Source organism: Artemia franciscana, chromosome 14, assembly GCF_032884065.1.
Source record: "Artemia franciscana chromosome 14, ASM3288406v1, whole genome shotgun sequence".
Lineage (NCBI taxonomy): Eukaryota > Metazoa > Arthropoda > Branchiopoda > Anostraca > Artemiidae > Artemia > Artemia franciscana.
Window position 1 is genome coordinate 19,434,424 of NC_088876.1, and position 13,437 is coordinate 19,447,860.

The window sequence follows — 13,437 nt, forward strand, 5'->3', positions numbered from 1 at the left end:
AAACGCGAAAACAGATTTGTTCTTAACGTGTCACAACCGCGCTATGGTTTGTGGTTTGCCCTTTCGCCAGATGTTACAAACTGCGGGTCCATAGTAGCGTCGTTAGCCTTTAATGCTTTGTTTTTCAAATTTACAGTACATTCAAGACACTTTGAATTTTATTTTCTTTTTTTAATTTGAATGTTATTTTCCTTTTTCATTTGAGATATTAAATTTTTCCAGAAATATGTCTTGGCCCGAGGCATAACTTCGCTTCTTATTTACAATTAAATAAAAAAAAAGATTTTTAAATGAAAGTAAGCAGCAACATTAAAACTTAAACGAACAGAAATTACTCCGTATATGAAAGGGGCTTTTCCTCCTCAACGCCCCGCTCTTTACGCTAAAGTTTGACTCTTTCTCTTAACTCTATTTTTAAAACAGTAAGAAACTTTAGCGTAAAGAGCGGGGCGTTGAGGAGGAAAAGCCCCTTTCATATACGGAGTAATTTCGGTTCGTTTTAAGTTTTAATGTCGCTCCTTACTTTCATTTAAAAAAACTTGTCGTTTTTATTTAATTTCTGTACGTTTTTGAATTAATGTATTTTTTTATCTTGGCTCTCCACGCATAAATAATTAAAATGAAATTTGCATATTAATTTTTTTTGGGCTAAATGGCTTTTTCATAGTTTTAATCGGAAGATTTTGAGAAAAAGGAGCGAGAGAGGAGGCCTAGTTGCCCTACAATTTTTTTATTACTTAAAAAAGCAACTAGAACTTTTAATTTTTTGCAAACGTTTTCATTGGTAAAAAAATATACGTAATTTAAGAATTAATTTACATAACGAACTTCTGTATTCGCATGTTTTATTCCGTGTATGAGGAGGTTCAACACTCGTCGATACCTCGCTCTGTACCCTAAAGCTTAAATTTTGTCCCAATTCCTTCAGAATGACTTCTGAATCACAAAGGTCGTAGAATAAATAGTTGAAATTACTAAAAGTAATTTAGCGTAAAGAGTGAAAGTATAACGAGGAGGTAAACCCCTCATATGCGTAATAATTTTTGTTCGTTTTAAGTTTTAATGCTGCTCCTTACTTTCAGTAGAAAAAACTTTCCATATTTATTCCTTTTCATTGTTTTTTTCAAATAATGCTAGAAAACCCTGCGACCCCTTCATTGAAATTTTCTTCCCCCATGAACAGTTTTACCATGGAAATATCCTCCCGCGTAAACCCCCCTAAAATCTCCCCCGTAAACAAAAAAAAAATCCCCATAAAACGTCTATACACTTCCCTGTAACCATTACTGTATATAAACACTGGTCAAAGTTTGTAACTTGCAGCCCCTCCCACGGACTGCGGGGGAGTAAGTCCTCCCTAAAGACATAGTTATTAGGTATTTCGACTATGGTGAATAAAATGGCTATCTCAGAATATTGATCCGGTGACTTTTGGGCAAAATGAGCGTGGGAGGGGGCCTAGGTGCCCTCCAATTTTTTTGGTCACTTAAAAAGGGAACTAGAACTTTTAATTTCTGTTAAAATGAACTCTCTCGCGACATTCTAGGACCACTCAGTCGATACGATCACTCCTGGGGAAAAAAAAAACAAAAAACAAATAAACACGCATCCGTGATCTGTCTTCTGGCAAAAAAAAGTGAAATTCCACATTTTTGTAGATAGGAGCTTGAAACTTCTACAACAAGGTTCTCTGATACGATTAATCTGATGGTATGATTTTCGTAAAGATTGTATAACTTTTAGGGGGTGTTTCCCCCTATTTTCTGAAATGAGGCGAATTTTCTCAGGCTCGTAGCTTTTGATGGGTATAACTTATCTTGATGAAGCTTATATATTTAAAATCAGCATTAAAATGTGATTCTTTTGATGTAACTATTGGTATCAAAATTCCATTTTTTAGAGTTTTGGTTACTATTGAGCCGGGTCGCTCCTTACTACAGTTCATTACCACGAACTGTTTGATTATGTTGCTATTTAGAATTCGAAGATGAACAGCAAGCTTGATAAACTACTTTTTTGTTCTTAGTCGTATGTCACGCAATAAACTACTGTGCATCAATAAACTACTATGCATCCCGTTTGACCATTTGAGTAGAGGTTACGTTTGGTTTTAACTATAATTCAGTCATTGGTTCAACTATTTATTTGCTATGCAATGCAATGTTTGCGAATTGCTAATTTTGTTGTAGAATCAGTGAATTGCAATAAATTATAAACATAAGTTTAGTGCTCAAAACATAAAAGAGAATGAAGAAAAAGAGTTTCAAGAAAAGGGATTACAAAATATATCTCTCGGACATCTTTTAAACTGCCATTGCAGCTATCAAAGGCTTTAGTCTAAGTAGGAAGCAATGATAGAGCAGAAATGAAACGGAACAAAAGAAATCTGTAGCTCATAATCTAAATTTAGGTCTGTATGAGCCTCAGCCTACTTCTTCTGGTGTGTTCTAGTCCCAGTCAGATCCAAATGCAAGCAAATATTTTGATATAGGAAATCCCACTTTTGACGCTAGCCACGACTTACGATATCCTCGCATTCCATTGCCAGATCACAAGATTCGGCAGGATTTTCTGTTCCAACTTATTTTTCAATTCTGTATATTTTCAATTCCGTGTGCGTATTTTCTAAAAATGGTTCCATTACTGTTTTCTCTACCACTTCCGTAATTTGTCATTTCATCTCCTCCGGGTCTTCTAAGATCCTCTAGTTCTCTAACTCTAGCTAGTTTAAACATGTATCTTTCAATTTGTACCCGTATTCTTTGTGCGTTTCGTTGTCTCGCTTTCTTTCGCTTCTAAACCTTCCTTGAAAGTGTTCGGTAGAGAGCTGAAACTTTTTGAAACTTTTTGTTTTAATTTTTCAAAATCTTTTGAGTAATACATTGGTAATGCCTTAAATACCGTTTGTATTTTGAGGTTAAGCCAGGGCTAAATTAATGTCACCCATTGCTTTCTCAGCCATGCGTTTAGTTCTGCAGATTTTTAAAATTGTAAAGGTACAAATCTAAACATTCATTTTCTTTCATTGGTTGGAGGTGTATGGTTTGCATTAGATTTATTGTAGACAATTGTTGTTGCGTTTGGGAATTTCTCCCTGCAATCATTTCCATCCATGCTTACCTTTCCTTCCTATCTGCTTCGTCTTTTTTCACTGTCTATTCTTTCAGCCTCCTCCTTCTTTTCTTTGGATATTCTTTCAGTCTCCTCCTCATTTTCTTTGTTCTAAGACCACTTTTTGTTCTAAGAAATTCAACATTTGCTTAAGATTAACTTTATTCCTTTTTCGTAACCCCCTGCTGGATATTGAGCCCACACTATTCGGGCTACTTGGTCTACTTTGCTTCCCCCTATCATTTTACTCTCTTAATTCTTTTTCTGAATCTGTTCGTTCCATATTTCTTCGTTCCATATGTGTATTATTTCTGATCGGCAAGTCTGATCGGCAAGTTTGTTTTGTTTCCCACCTATTTTCATACAATAGCTTCCCTCGTGTATCACACCTTCCGTATCTACTTCGTATCTTCTCATACTGTTTGGTGTGCTATTTCTTGACTTTATTCTCTCTTTTATCATTTCTGATTCTATTTGTTCTTCCCTCGCGGTCGCACTGGGAAGCTTCCTATTTGTGAGCTTGTTAGAGAATCTTCTCCAGAGTACAGATCTTTTTCTCCACTGGTTGAAATTTGGATTCGTCGCATAGAGACGCCGTTTCCTCAATTTTTGAGGTTGAAGTATCTATCTACGGTAAAATCATCCCTCGTTGTTACTGAGGGAAGTGAATTTCCTGTTGACTCTGCTGTTAGTGTTTAATTACATGTATTTGGCTTACATCGTTCCTGTCTCCTGCTAGATCTGGAACGTGTTGCTCTTGTGTTTCCGTCAGCCACTATCTTTCTCTTCCCCCATATCATCAAACTTCTGTAATTTTTTCTTTCACTTCTTCCGGGTCTTCTAACATTCTATAGTTCTCTAACTCTATCCCTATTAAACATATATTCCAATTTGTGCCCGTTTTTTGTGTGTGTTTTGCTGTCTCGCTTTCTTTCGCTTCTAAATCTTCTTTGAAAGTATTTGGAGGAGAGTTGAAACTTTTCAAAACTGGCTTGATTTAATTTTTCAAAATCATTTGAGTAATACATTGGTAATGATTTATATGCAGTTTGTTCTTTTTAGCTAAGCTAGGGCTGAATTAATGACACCGAGTTCCCTCTCGGTCATCCGTTTAGTCCCACGGTTTTTCTTTTGAAATTTGTAGAGGTACAAATATACATCGTCATTTTCTTTCATTGATGGGCGTGCATTATATTTATTGTAGACAATTGTTGTTACTTTTGGGAATTTTCCCCTGCAATCATTTCCATCCATGCCTTCCTTTCCTCATATATGCCTTGTCCTTTTTTCTCTGGCTATTCTTTCAGCTCCCTCCCTCTTTTCTTTGGCTATTCTTTCAGCCTCCTCCTTATTTTCTATGGCTATTATTTCAGCCTTCTCCTTCTTTTCTTTGGCTGTTCTATCTTTCTCCTCTTTTTGCCTTAAGAAATCCAACATTCGCGTAAGGTCAACTTAACTACTTTTTCGTGACCCCCTGCTGAATATTGAACCCAAACTATTCCTGCTACTTGGTTTACATTGATTTCCCCTATCGTTATATTCTATTAATTCATTTTCTGAATACATTTGTTCCATATTTCTTCGTTCCGTATGTGCATCATTTCTGATTGGCAACTCCCCCTTATTTTGCCTAGCATCTGAGGGGTGAGTTTGTTTTGTTTCCCACCTATTTTAATATAATATTTTTTCAAGTGTATTACAGCTTTTGTGTCTAATTTGTATCCTCTCTTAGTGTTTGGTAAGCTATTTCCTGATTGTATTCCCTCGATTATCATTTCTGAATTTCTCCCTATTCGTGACAATTGTACTGAGGATCTCCCTATTCGAAAGCTTGCTCCTTATTTCCTCCAGAGCACAGGTATCTTTCTTTCTCTGCTGACTGAAACTTTCTCTTGTAACACTGTGTCGCCATTTCCCTACTTTTTGAGGATGTTTTAAAGTTTTCCCTATCTATTTGTTACATCATCTCTCGTGGGTATTGAGGGAAGCAAACTTCCCGTTGGCACTTCTGTTAGCGTATAATTATATGTATTTGGTTTAAGCATATAATTATCTGTGTCTCCTATGAGAGCTGGGCGTGTTACTCTTGTGTTTTCGTCAGCCATTATCATTCTCTTCCCAATAGTGTTAAGTTTTCGATATTTTTTTTTCTACTGAAATTTTATACCAGAACTTAATCTTCATGTAACTCTACTTGTCACTGTTTTTTTAAGCAGAGCCTAGCTCTTTTGATTTTTTATTTGGATTATGTATGTAATTGTCATTTTTTTGAAATGTCTTTTCGCCTGGTTTATGCGCTAAATTAACCTGGCTCTTACAAAACACGTATCCAGAGCTCCTGATAGCTCCCATAATCGCTGCCACAACTTTCAGTCAGGAGAGGGTCTCTACTCGACCGGCGCCACTATTTAGAGATCTCTGTTGTCATTAGAGTAATCTGGCGATGTCACAAGGGACAGGGTTACTCTAACACATCAAGGATATCTGCATATCTCGGCTTGTCAGTTTTCAATAGCCGGCAGGGTTCTGACAAGTGTACTTCCCCCGTGATGTGAACGTGCCACGCTAATTGGTCCAAGGCGCCACGCCAAGGCTCACGGGTATTAAGCTCAAACAAACTCTCTTTCTTTGCCTCATGCTAAGATATTTCATATCACAGGGTTCTCCCTGTAATCCAACTTTCTCCGTACTCGGATTAACTATCTTACTCAAGGCCAGTCAAAAGTAGAAAGTAATTGTCTTACTTCTTATCAGATCTCAAACAGTTATAGTAGTAGCAATTTATGGTAAAAAAAAAAAAAAAAAAAAAAAAAAAAAAAAAAAAAAAAAAAAAAAAGAGACAAAATCAATCGGTAGCACACCAAAAGCGTCACTTGTGAGGGTGAGATACTAAGAAAAAATAACAAAAAATAGAAGAAAAAACAATAAAAGCCAAAAAAGAACAGAGACAAAACCAATCGGTAGCACACCAAAAGCGTCACTTGCGAGGGTGAGTTGCTAACAAAAAATAACAAAAAATAGAAAAAAAAATAATAAAAGCAAAGAACAAAAAAAAACAAGCTAATCTACAACAAGCAGAAGGGGGAAACCGTGTACCGAAAAAAAGCTTACATAAATAATTCATACGCAATAAAACAACATATTATCATGATCCCGAAGCAAAAAAAAAAAAAAAACAATAAACTATTGCATGACTGGAAAAACAATAAATTATTTTCAATCTTATTTCCATCAATCTCATTCTGTTTCGAAGGTATGCTTCCCAAGCGACCCCACACACAGCTCAGATTTATATTGACCAATGGGTAATTCCTTGGTACTTTGGACAAGCTTATTCCACAGCTTAGCGCCTCTGTAAATAACTGAAAAAGTAGTCCTACTTGAAACTAGGCGAAGAACCTCAATATCTCCACTTGTCCGAGTTCCATGACTATGAGCGTTGGAGCTTTCCTGAAATATTCCTATAAAATAGTCTGGAACGCACCCATAATAATATTTGTGCATAAAAACCAGTGTATAATTTCCCGCGATCCAGTTGCGGGCATTATATTAATTATACTTTACATTGACCTGACCAAATCCAGGTTCCCTATTCCACAAAATAATCTAATGGCATTATTCTGCGGTACGCGGATTGGGCGAAGTATTGAGGGGAAAGTACCAAGCCATACAGACGAACATACGGATGTATCAAGATTAAAGAAAATTATTGATGAATCAAGATTACAGAAGATTAGTCCTTCTGTAAAGATTACAGTAGGACTAAAAAACTAACTTTTTGTCACCAGACACACTAAAAGTCACCCGGGCACGGCGTGCAAAGAACCGGCCAGTCGATATCCCAGGAAATCAGAGAGTGGGAATAATTCAAATGAACGAAGAAGCAAAGAAAAAAGGATATTAATCCTTGAACTCGCCAAATCACTAAAAAGATTGGATCCTGTCCGGTTATGTCAATCGCGTATCTATAACCTATGCATATTCTTCCAATCAAGTTTCATCCCGATCTCTCTACTTTAAGTGTTTTCCAAGATTTGCAGTTTCCAAGATTTCCGTTTCCCCACTCCACCCCCCAATGTCCCAAATATCCGATCCGAATTGAAAATGGGGCATCTGAGACATGGGGTCTTTATATAAATCAAGTTTTATTAAGATCCGATCACCCATTCATAAGATAAACATACCTCAATTTTCACCATTTTTTTCTGCCTTCATCACCTCTTCCAAGATGGTCGAATTGGGGAAACGACTGTTATCAAGTCAATTTGTGCAGGTCCCTGACACACCTACCAATTTTCATCGTCCTGGCACGTCCAGAAGCACCGAATTCGCCAAATCACTTGAAATCTCCCAACTCTCCCAAAGAGAGCGGATCCGGTCTGGTTATGTTAATCACGTATCTAGGACTTGTGCTTATTCTTCCCACCAAGTTTCATCCCGATCTCTCCGGCCTGATCCTGATCACCAGATCAGGCCGGAATTTAAAATAATAGCTCTGAGACACAAGACCATTCTAAGTATCAAATTTCATTAAGATCTGATCACCTGTTCTTAAGTTAAAAATATCCCATTTTTTTAGTTTTCCAAATTAACCACCCCCACTCCCCCCCCCAGATGCTCGAATCAGAGAGGCGGCTATTTTTGATCTAATCTGGTCCGGTCCCTGATATGCCTGCTAAGTTTCATCGTCCATGCTTATCTGGAAGTACCCGAACTAGCAAAACCGGGACCGACAGACCGACGGACAGAAATTGAGATCGCTATATGACGCTTGACCGACGCGCAAGTGCCATAAAGACCTTAAATTCCCCTGACACATAACCTACAACCTTTGCCTTTGGGTTCCAAGAGTTTATTTCAACCACAAAGCCTTGTTATACAATATTTAAAACTATTTTAAATAAAAGAGCTATCTTAAAATTTCTATTGGATACATTTTATGACAATTTGACGCGTTTGTTTATGTGTGTGTGTGTGGAGGGGGTTAGCTGCCCTTTTATCACTTTGACTCTTAAAAAAGGCACTAGAGCTTCTGATTGCCAATCCAATGAGCCCTCACCGAAGTTTATATGACCACGCTTTCCATAAAAAAAACCATAGATGCCTCCAGGGCATAACAACAACCCTTTCCCTGGGTGCTCTGGGGTTTGTCCTCCTCAAAGACATAATTTCTAGACCTTTCAACTACGTTGAAAAAAATGTCTATCTCAGAGTTTGATCGGAAGTGTTCGGGGAAATGATGCACATGGAGGGGGGGGGCAATTGCCATTCTCTCATTTTCGACTATTTAAAAGGTTACAAGTCCTTTCAATTTCCAATCGAATGAGCCCTTTTTGAAGTTTATACGACAACGCTTTCTATGAAAAACCTTACATGCTACCAGGGTATAACTTACAATCCTTGCCTTGAGGGCTGTGTAGGAGGGTTGTCATCCTCAAAGAAAAAAATTCCGGACCTTTCATTTATGTTGAACAAAATGGGTAAAACAAATTTTTATCTCATGTGTTCTGAGAAATGAAGGACGTGGGGTGGGGCACTTGCCTTCCTCTGAATCTCAACTATTGAAAGGGCACTAGCCCTCCCAATTTCCAGCTGAATAAAGCCCTTTTTAAAGTTTCTAAGACCACGCTTTCTACGAAAAAAATCTTATATGCTCTCATGGCATAACTTATAACCTTCACCCTGAGAGGTTTGGGGGGTTGTCATACTCGACGACACAATTCCCGGGCCTTTTAACTACGTTGAACAAAATGGCTATCTCAAATTTTGATTAGACATGTTAGGGGAATTGGTGGGCATGGAAAGGGGCTCCAATCACTTTCAACTACTAAAAAGGACACTAGCCCTTTGGACTTCCAATCGAATGAGTCCTTTTCAAAGTTTCTACGACAACTCCTTCGATACAAAGTGCCCTAATCTAAGACCAACAAAAAATAAACAAATAATAGATTGTGCCCATATCACTCTTTACTTTGGCAGCGCTATGCGTTATTGCGCTGCCAATGACTAGAACTACAGACTATTTTTAGAATTCGTTTCATAACTTGAAATTCTCCGTTGTACAAAGAGCATAACAGGATTTCCAGAGTTCATGCTATGGTTTATTTGTTCTCAATTTCGAACAATACTAAAGCGTATTTATATACAATTTATATAATTTTAAAACCTAATACACAATTTAAAATTGTATTTTACGCACTATTGACATTATAACTGGGGAGACCAGCTGGAGAAAGTGATTATTTTTTTTTCCCTATGAAACTTATTCAATAGCTCCGTTAACCCCTGTTTTGATGTGGTGTAGTGGCTTATCTTGATTAGCAAATAATGGCAACAAGGTCCCTTCTTTTGTGGGTAAAAACGTGAAAAGAAATATTGATTGGGTAGAGCTTCTTTGTTTTTCCTGTTCCTAATATTTGATATAGTAAATGGCAGGCTTGAAGTGGCTATTGCTTCAGAAGCAGACAAAGGTTTGTTCTTTTGTAGTTCATTTTAATTGACCCAGTTTATAATAAGATTTACCGTACCCATACGAGAAATAATATTTTTTGAAATTCCGATTCGTTTTCAAGTCATGAGTGGCTTTTCTATTTAGGGACAGGTCAAATAATTCCCAAAGCCTAAAGGTACATCTCTGTTTAACTAGCAAAATTTACCCTAAATATGTCTGGATGTGCAAAGCTGTCTGCTTAGTTAACCTTTTGTGTCGAAGTTACTCGCCTGAGGCTACTTGTGCTACTAAGTTACATTTTTCAACCCCACCCCCGTCCCTCCAGAAAAAATGATAATTACAGTGTCGCTTCTTCAATGTTGTGTCTGATCACCGTTAAGTGAAGCAGTTGAAGTGACAACGTTGGACGTTCAGGTGTTTACTTTTCGGTTTTACTCAACGGTGGAAGTTTACGAAACCGCTCGGAGCTCTTCAGTAAAAACAGCAATTTAACATGGACGGCTACGGTAGCGCGGGTTTTGAAATTTCAATCAATGGGGAGGGAGGGGGGCAAGATTGTTTTTCTTCAAGAGAATTACGAAAAAAGTTATTATTCATACAAAATTTCCCCAAAATATTTTTCCAAAGTTCAAGGAGGGGACGGTGTCCCCCTCAATTCATGCCAATGTTGATCCTAAGATTTTATCAATTGATGTCTATGATTTTATTCAGCAAGCTCAACTACTTTCCAAGATGGTAAAAAGACCATAGTCTACCATTCAAACCAGCCTAGTCTAAATTCTTTCTTTAATAATTAACCTGAAGGACAGGAGTAATATTCCAACAAGTTACATAGTCAAGTTTGATCTACCTTAGCTCAGAAAATAAAGCCCAGAAACTGATGCAATATTTATAATAAGGCAAATTTAAAGTATGTATGTAAATTGAATTGATTGCAAAGTTAATACGTATGCGTACTGAAACTTATATTAGGCTATTTATGCAATGTTCTACTTTTATTTTAGAGCAGAAACTGAAGTTATTTAATGTAACAGGTTAATTTAAAATTAGCCTATAGGCTAATCAACCAGATATTCTTAACTCTCCCTGCAAGTCAAGGGTCAATCCTTTTATTTTCTTGTACCAAATAATTTTCTTGCTCAAAAGTATCTTCAAACCTTCACCTTTTACTTATAAGTTGCCATTTTCATAGTGTAAGACTTCTAGTTCGTTTTTGTCCATTTTATTGTCTAAATTCTATCCAGGCTGATTCCAAAGTGAACTTTCAACGTCCTTATAACCAAAGTTCGACGTTCCATTACTTTTCGCCGTAGACGTTTGACATCGCTGGTTGCCGTTCAGAGTTTTACTCGAGCAAAAACGGATACAAGCACAATAGTGAACTTGTCGGCCATCAAAAACAGATTTTAAGCAAAACGGCGATCAAAACGATTATTAAAAACGCAGTCATTAAATTTAAATTAAAAATGGGCGCGGATCAATTTAAAAAAACCAAGTTTTTCTGAAGAAAGTAAAGAGCGGGTTGAAACTTAAAACGAACAAAAATTATTAATTCACAGCCTATCTAGCATATAGCGATAAAACAAGTGCAAATAAACCTGATGAAATTTCCCTCCGTTTTTAGAATTACAGAAAACTACTGCTTTGCTGAAAATATAAAACAATACAGTAGTTTTGTTACGGCAAAAGTAAACCATTTAAGGACACTTAACAGTATAAAAATAAAGCATTTAGGATTATTGCTTAATTTTTTCCTCGTTTAATTTGGCATACTTCTTCACAATGACATCTGTCCAATGATTGACAAACGTTTTAGATCTGAAAAGGAGACTTTATGTTTATTTTGTAGACAAGTCCGAAGTGGACCAATCTTGATAGTATCAGGACTACAGACTCGTTGTAGAATTTGTATCATAATTCTCCGTTGTATAAAAAGGAATGACTGGATTTCCAGAAATGATATTATAATTCATTCGCTCTTCATTCCGAGTAATACAAAGTGAGACCATAATATAATCTAATAAACCATTTCATTATATTTTAAGGTGTTTAATGACTTTGCACTTTATCAAGATGATATTTTTTTATGCCTAAGTTTTTAAGATAGTTTTAATTATGTACTGAAAGTTATTAATGTCACTGCTCAAGTAAGTCTATAACAAGCGTTATAGATGAGTTTAATATTGTGAAGCTAAACTATAACCTTTGACTCCCAAATCAATACACTTGTTTTTTATACTTGACTTTTGTGTTATATACAGGCTGTGAATTAATAATCTTTGCTCGTTTTCAGGTTGAAGTTCGTTCTATACTTCCCTCGGAAATTTGGCTTTTCATTAATTTTCTTTCGAGAGTAAGAAATATCACACAAAATTTACGTGAAAGTATATTTTTACCCTTTGATCTCATGTCTCTTAAGTGTATTAATTGCAATATTCCATGTACAGGAATTCTTCTAACTTTCTATTCAGCTAAGGCTTAGTGTATTCCGCCAATTTTGTTTCAATTCCCTGCTAGAATTAAAAATAATAATTGTCAATAAACCCTGAACAAAAATGACTGTAGGGTAGGGTTTTGTTTTGTTTTTTTTTGTTTTTTTTGTCGATGACATGGAATTAATTTCACCCAAAAATAAATAAATCACCATTAAGGAACACGATAGAGATTTCGAGCCGAATGCACCCTCTGTCATCATCATCATCATCTTTAGAAAACCGGCTGTAGCAATGAAAGAATTAATAGTAATTCTATTTTGTGTTATATCAGCCCACTGCCTTAAACTGAAAAATGTAGAAAGAGCTATAGATTTAGGCAGTCAATTAGCACGAATCTCCAACACTCTTACTATTGAAAATGATGACTCTTCCAATCTTCAAAAATTCCTTTTTTATATTGAACCTAAACAGGCCTCTCATCTTTCATTTATTGGCACTAGCGTAAGTATACCCAATGTACCTCTTTATTAGGCTATTTATCCTGTTTATTACATGCTTTTCAAGATATCAGTCATTTATGAAACTAGGCAAGGTCCCACTAGACATAGATTTATTTGATTGTAGAGGTGGAACTAGGAAGAGATCTAGAGTCAAAAACATGCTCCAAGAAGGTGTTGCCCAGCTACTAGGCTATGTTAACCCTCTTCTGATGTCTAGATCTTAAAAATTTGAATAGCCTAGTTGACAGTTGCTATACCTATTATGATTTTGACAAAATAATATTATACCTTATATTTCAGTTGTCTGTTTCTTTTTATCTATGCCTTTAGTTCTGAAAATGCAATTCCTGCTATTTGAGTAGAATTATGACCCATATCAATGTTTTTTATTCAAAATTTTGGAAATGTATTTGTATCCTATCTTTAAAACATTATAAAATGGAATTGAGCAAAGTTATGAAGCTGAAAACAATTTTGTTGTACTTTGATTAAGCAGAAGATCTATTTTGCAAGATTTCACTTTTATAACACACATATTTTTAAAGGTCATCAAAGGTTAGGGCCCTCTAGAGGGAAAAGAAGTAGAGGTAGTTGCTTCAAAATACATTCCTGGTATATACTTTAGTCTGTAGATTCATCCCTGAAAGTTTCATTTTCCTAACTTAAACCCTTTCTGAGATAGCAAGAAGTCAATTAACTAGAATTTTACCTTGCTTTGTTCTAAATTTAGGAAATGTATTTGCAGATGTTCAAAATCTCATAAATTAGGATTAAGCAAAGTTGTGAAGCTATAAATACTTTCCTTGCATTTCACTTAAGCAGATATATTTGAAATGTTGCACTGTTAGGTCTATAACAAAGAATTTCAAAGGTGAGTGTTCTCTAAAAACAGAAGGAGTGCATGTACATACTTCAAAAGACCTTCATGGAACATACTTTG

General features: G+C 36.1%; 1 protein-coding gene across 1 annotated transcript in view; it reads left to right on the forward strand.

The window, feature by feature from the left end:
- Positions 1-12,243: 12,243 nt before the first annotated feature.
- LOC136035437 (dolichyl-diphosphooligosaccharide--protein glycosyltransferase subunit 1-like) overlaps positions 12,244-13,437 on the forward strand; it is a gene marked incomplete at its 3' end in the record, with an annotated part of 33,032 nt that continues 31,838 nt past the window's right edge. Inside the window, 1 exon segment of the mRNA XM_065717245.1 lies at positions 12,244-12,498. Coding sequence (XP_065573317.1) covers positions 12,289-12,498 — 210 coding nt within the window.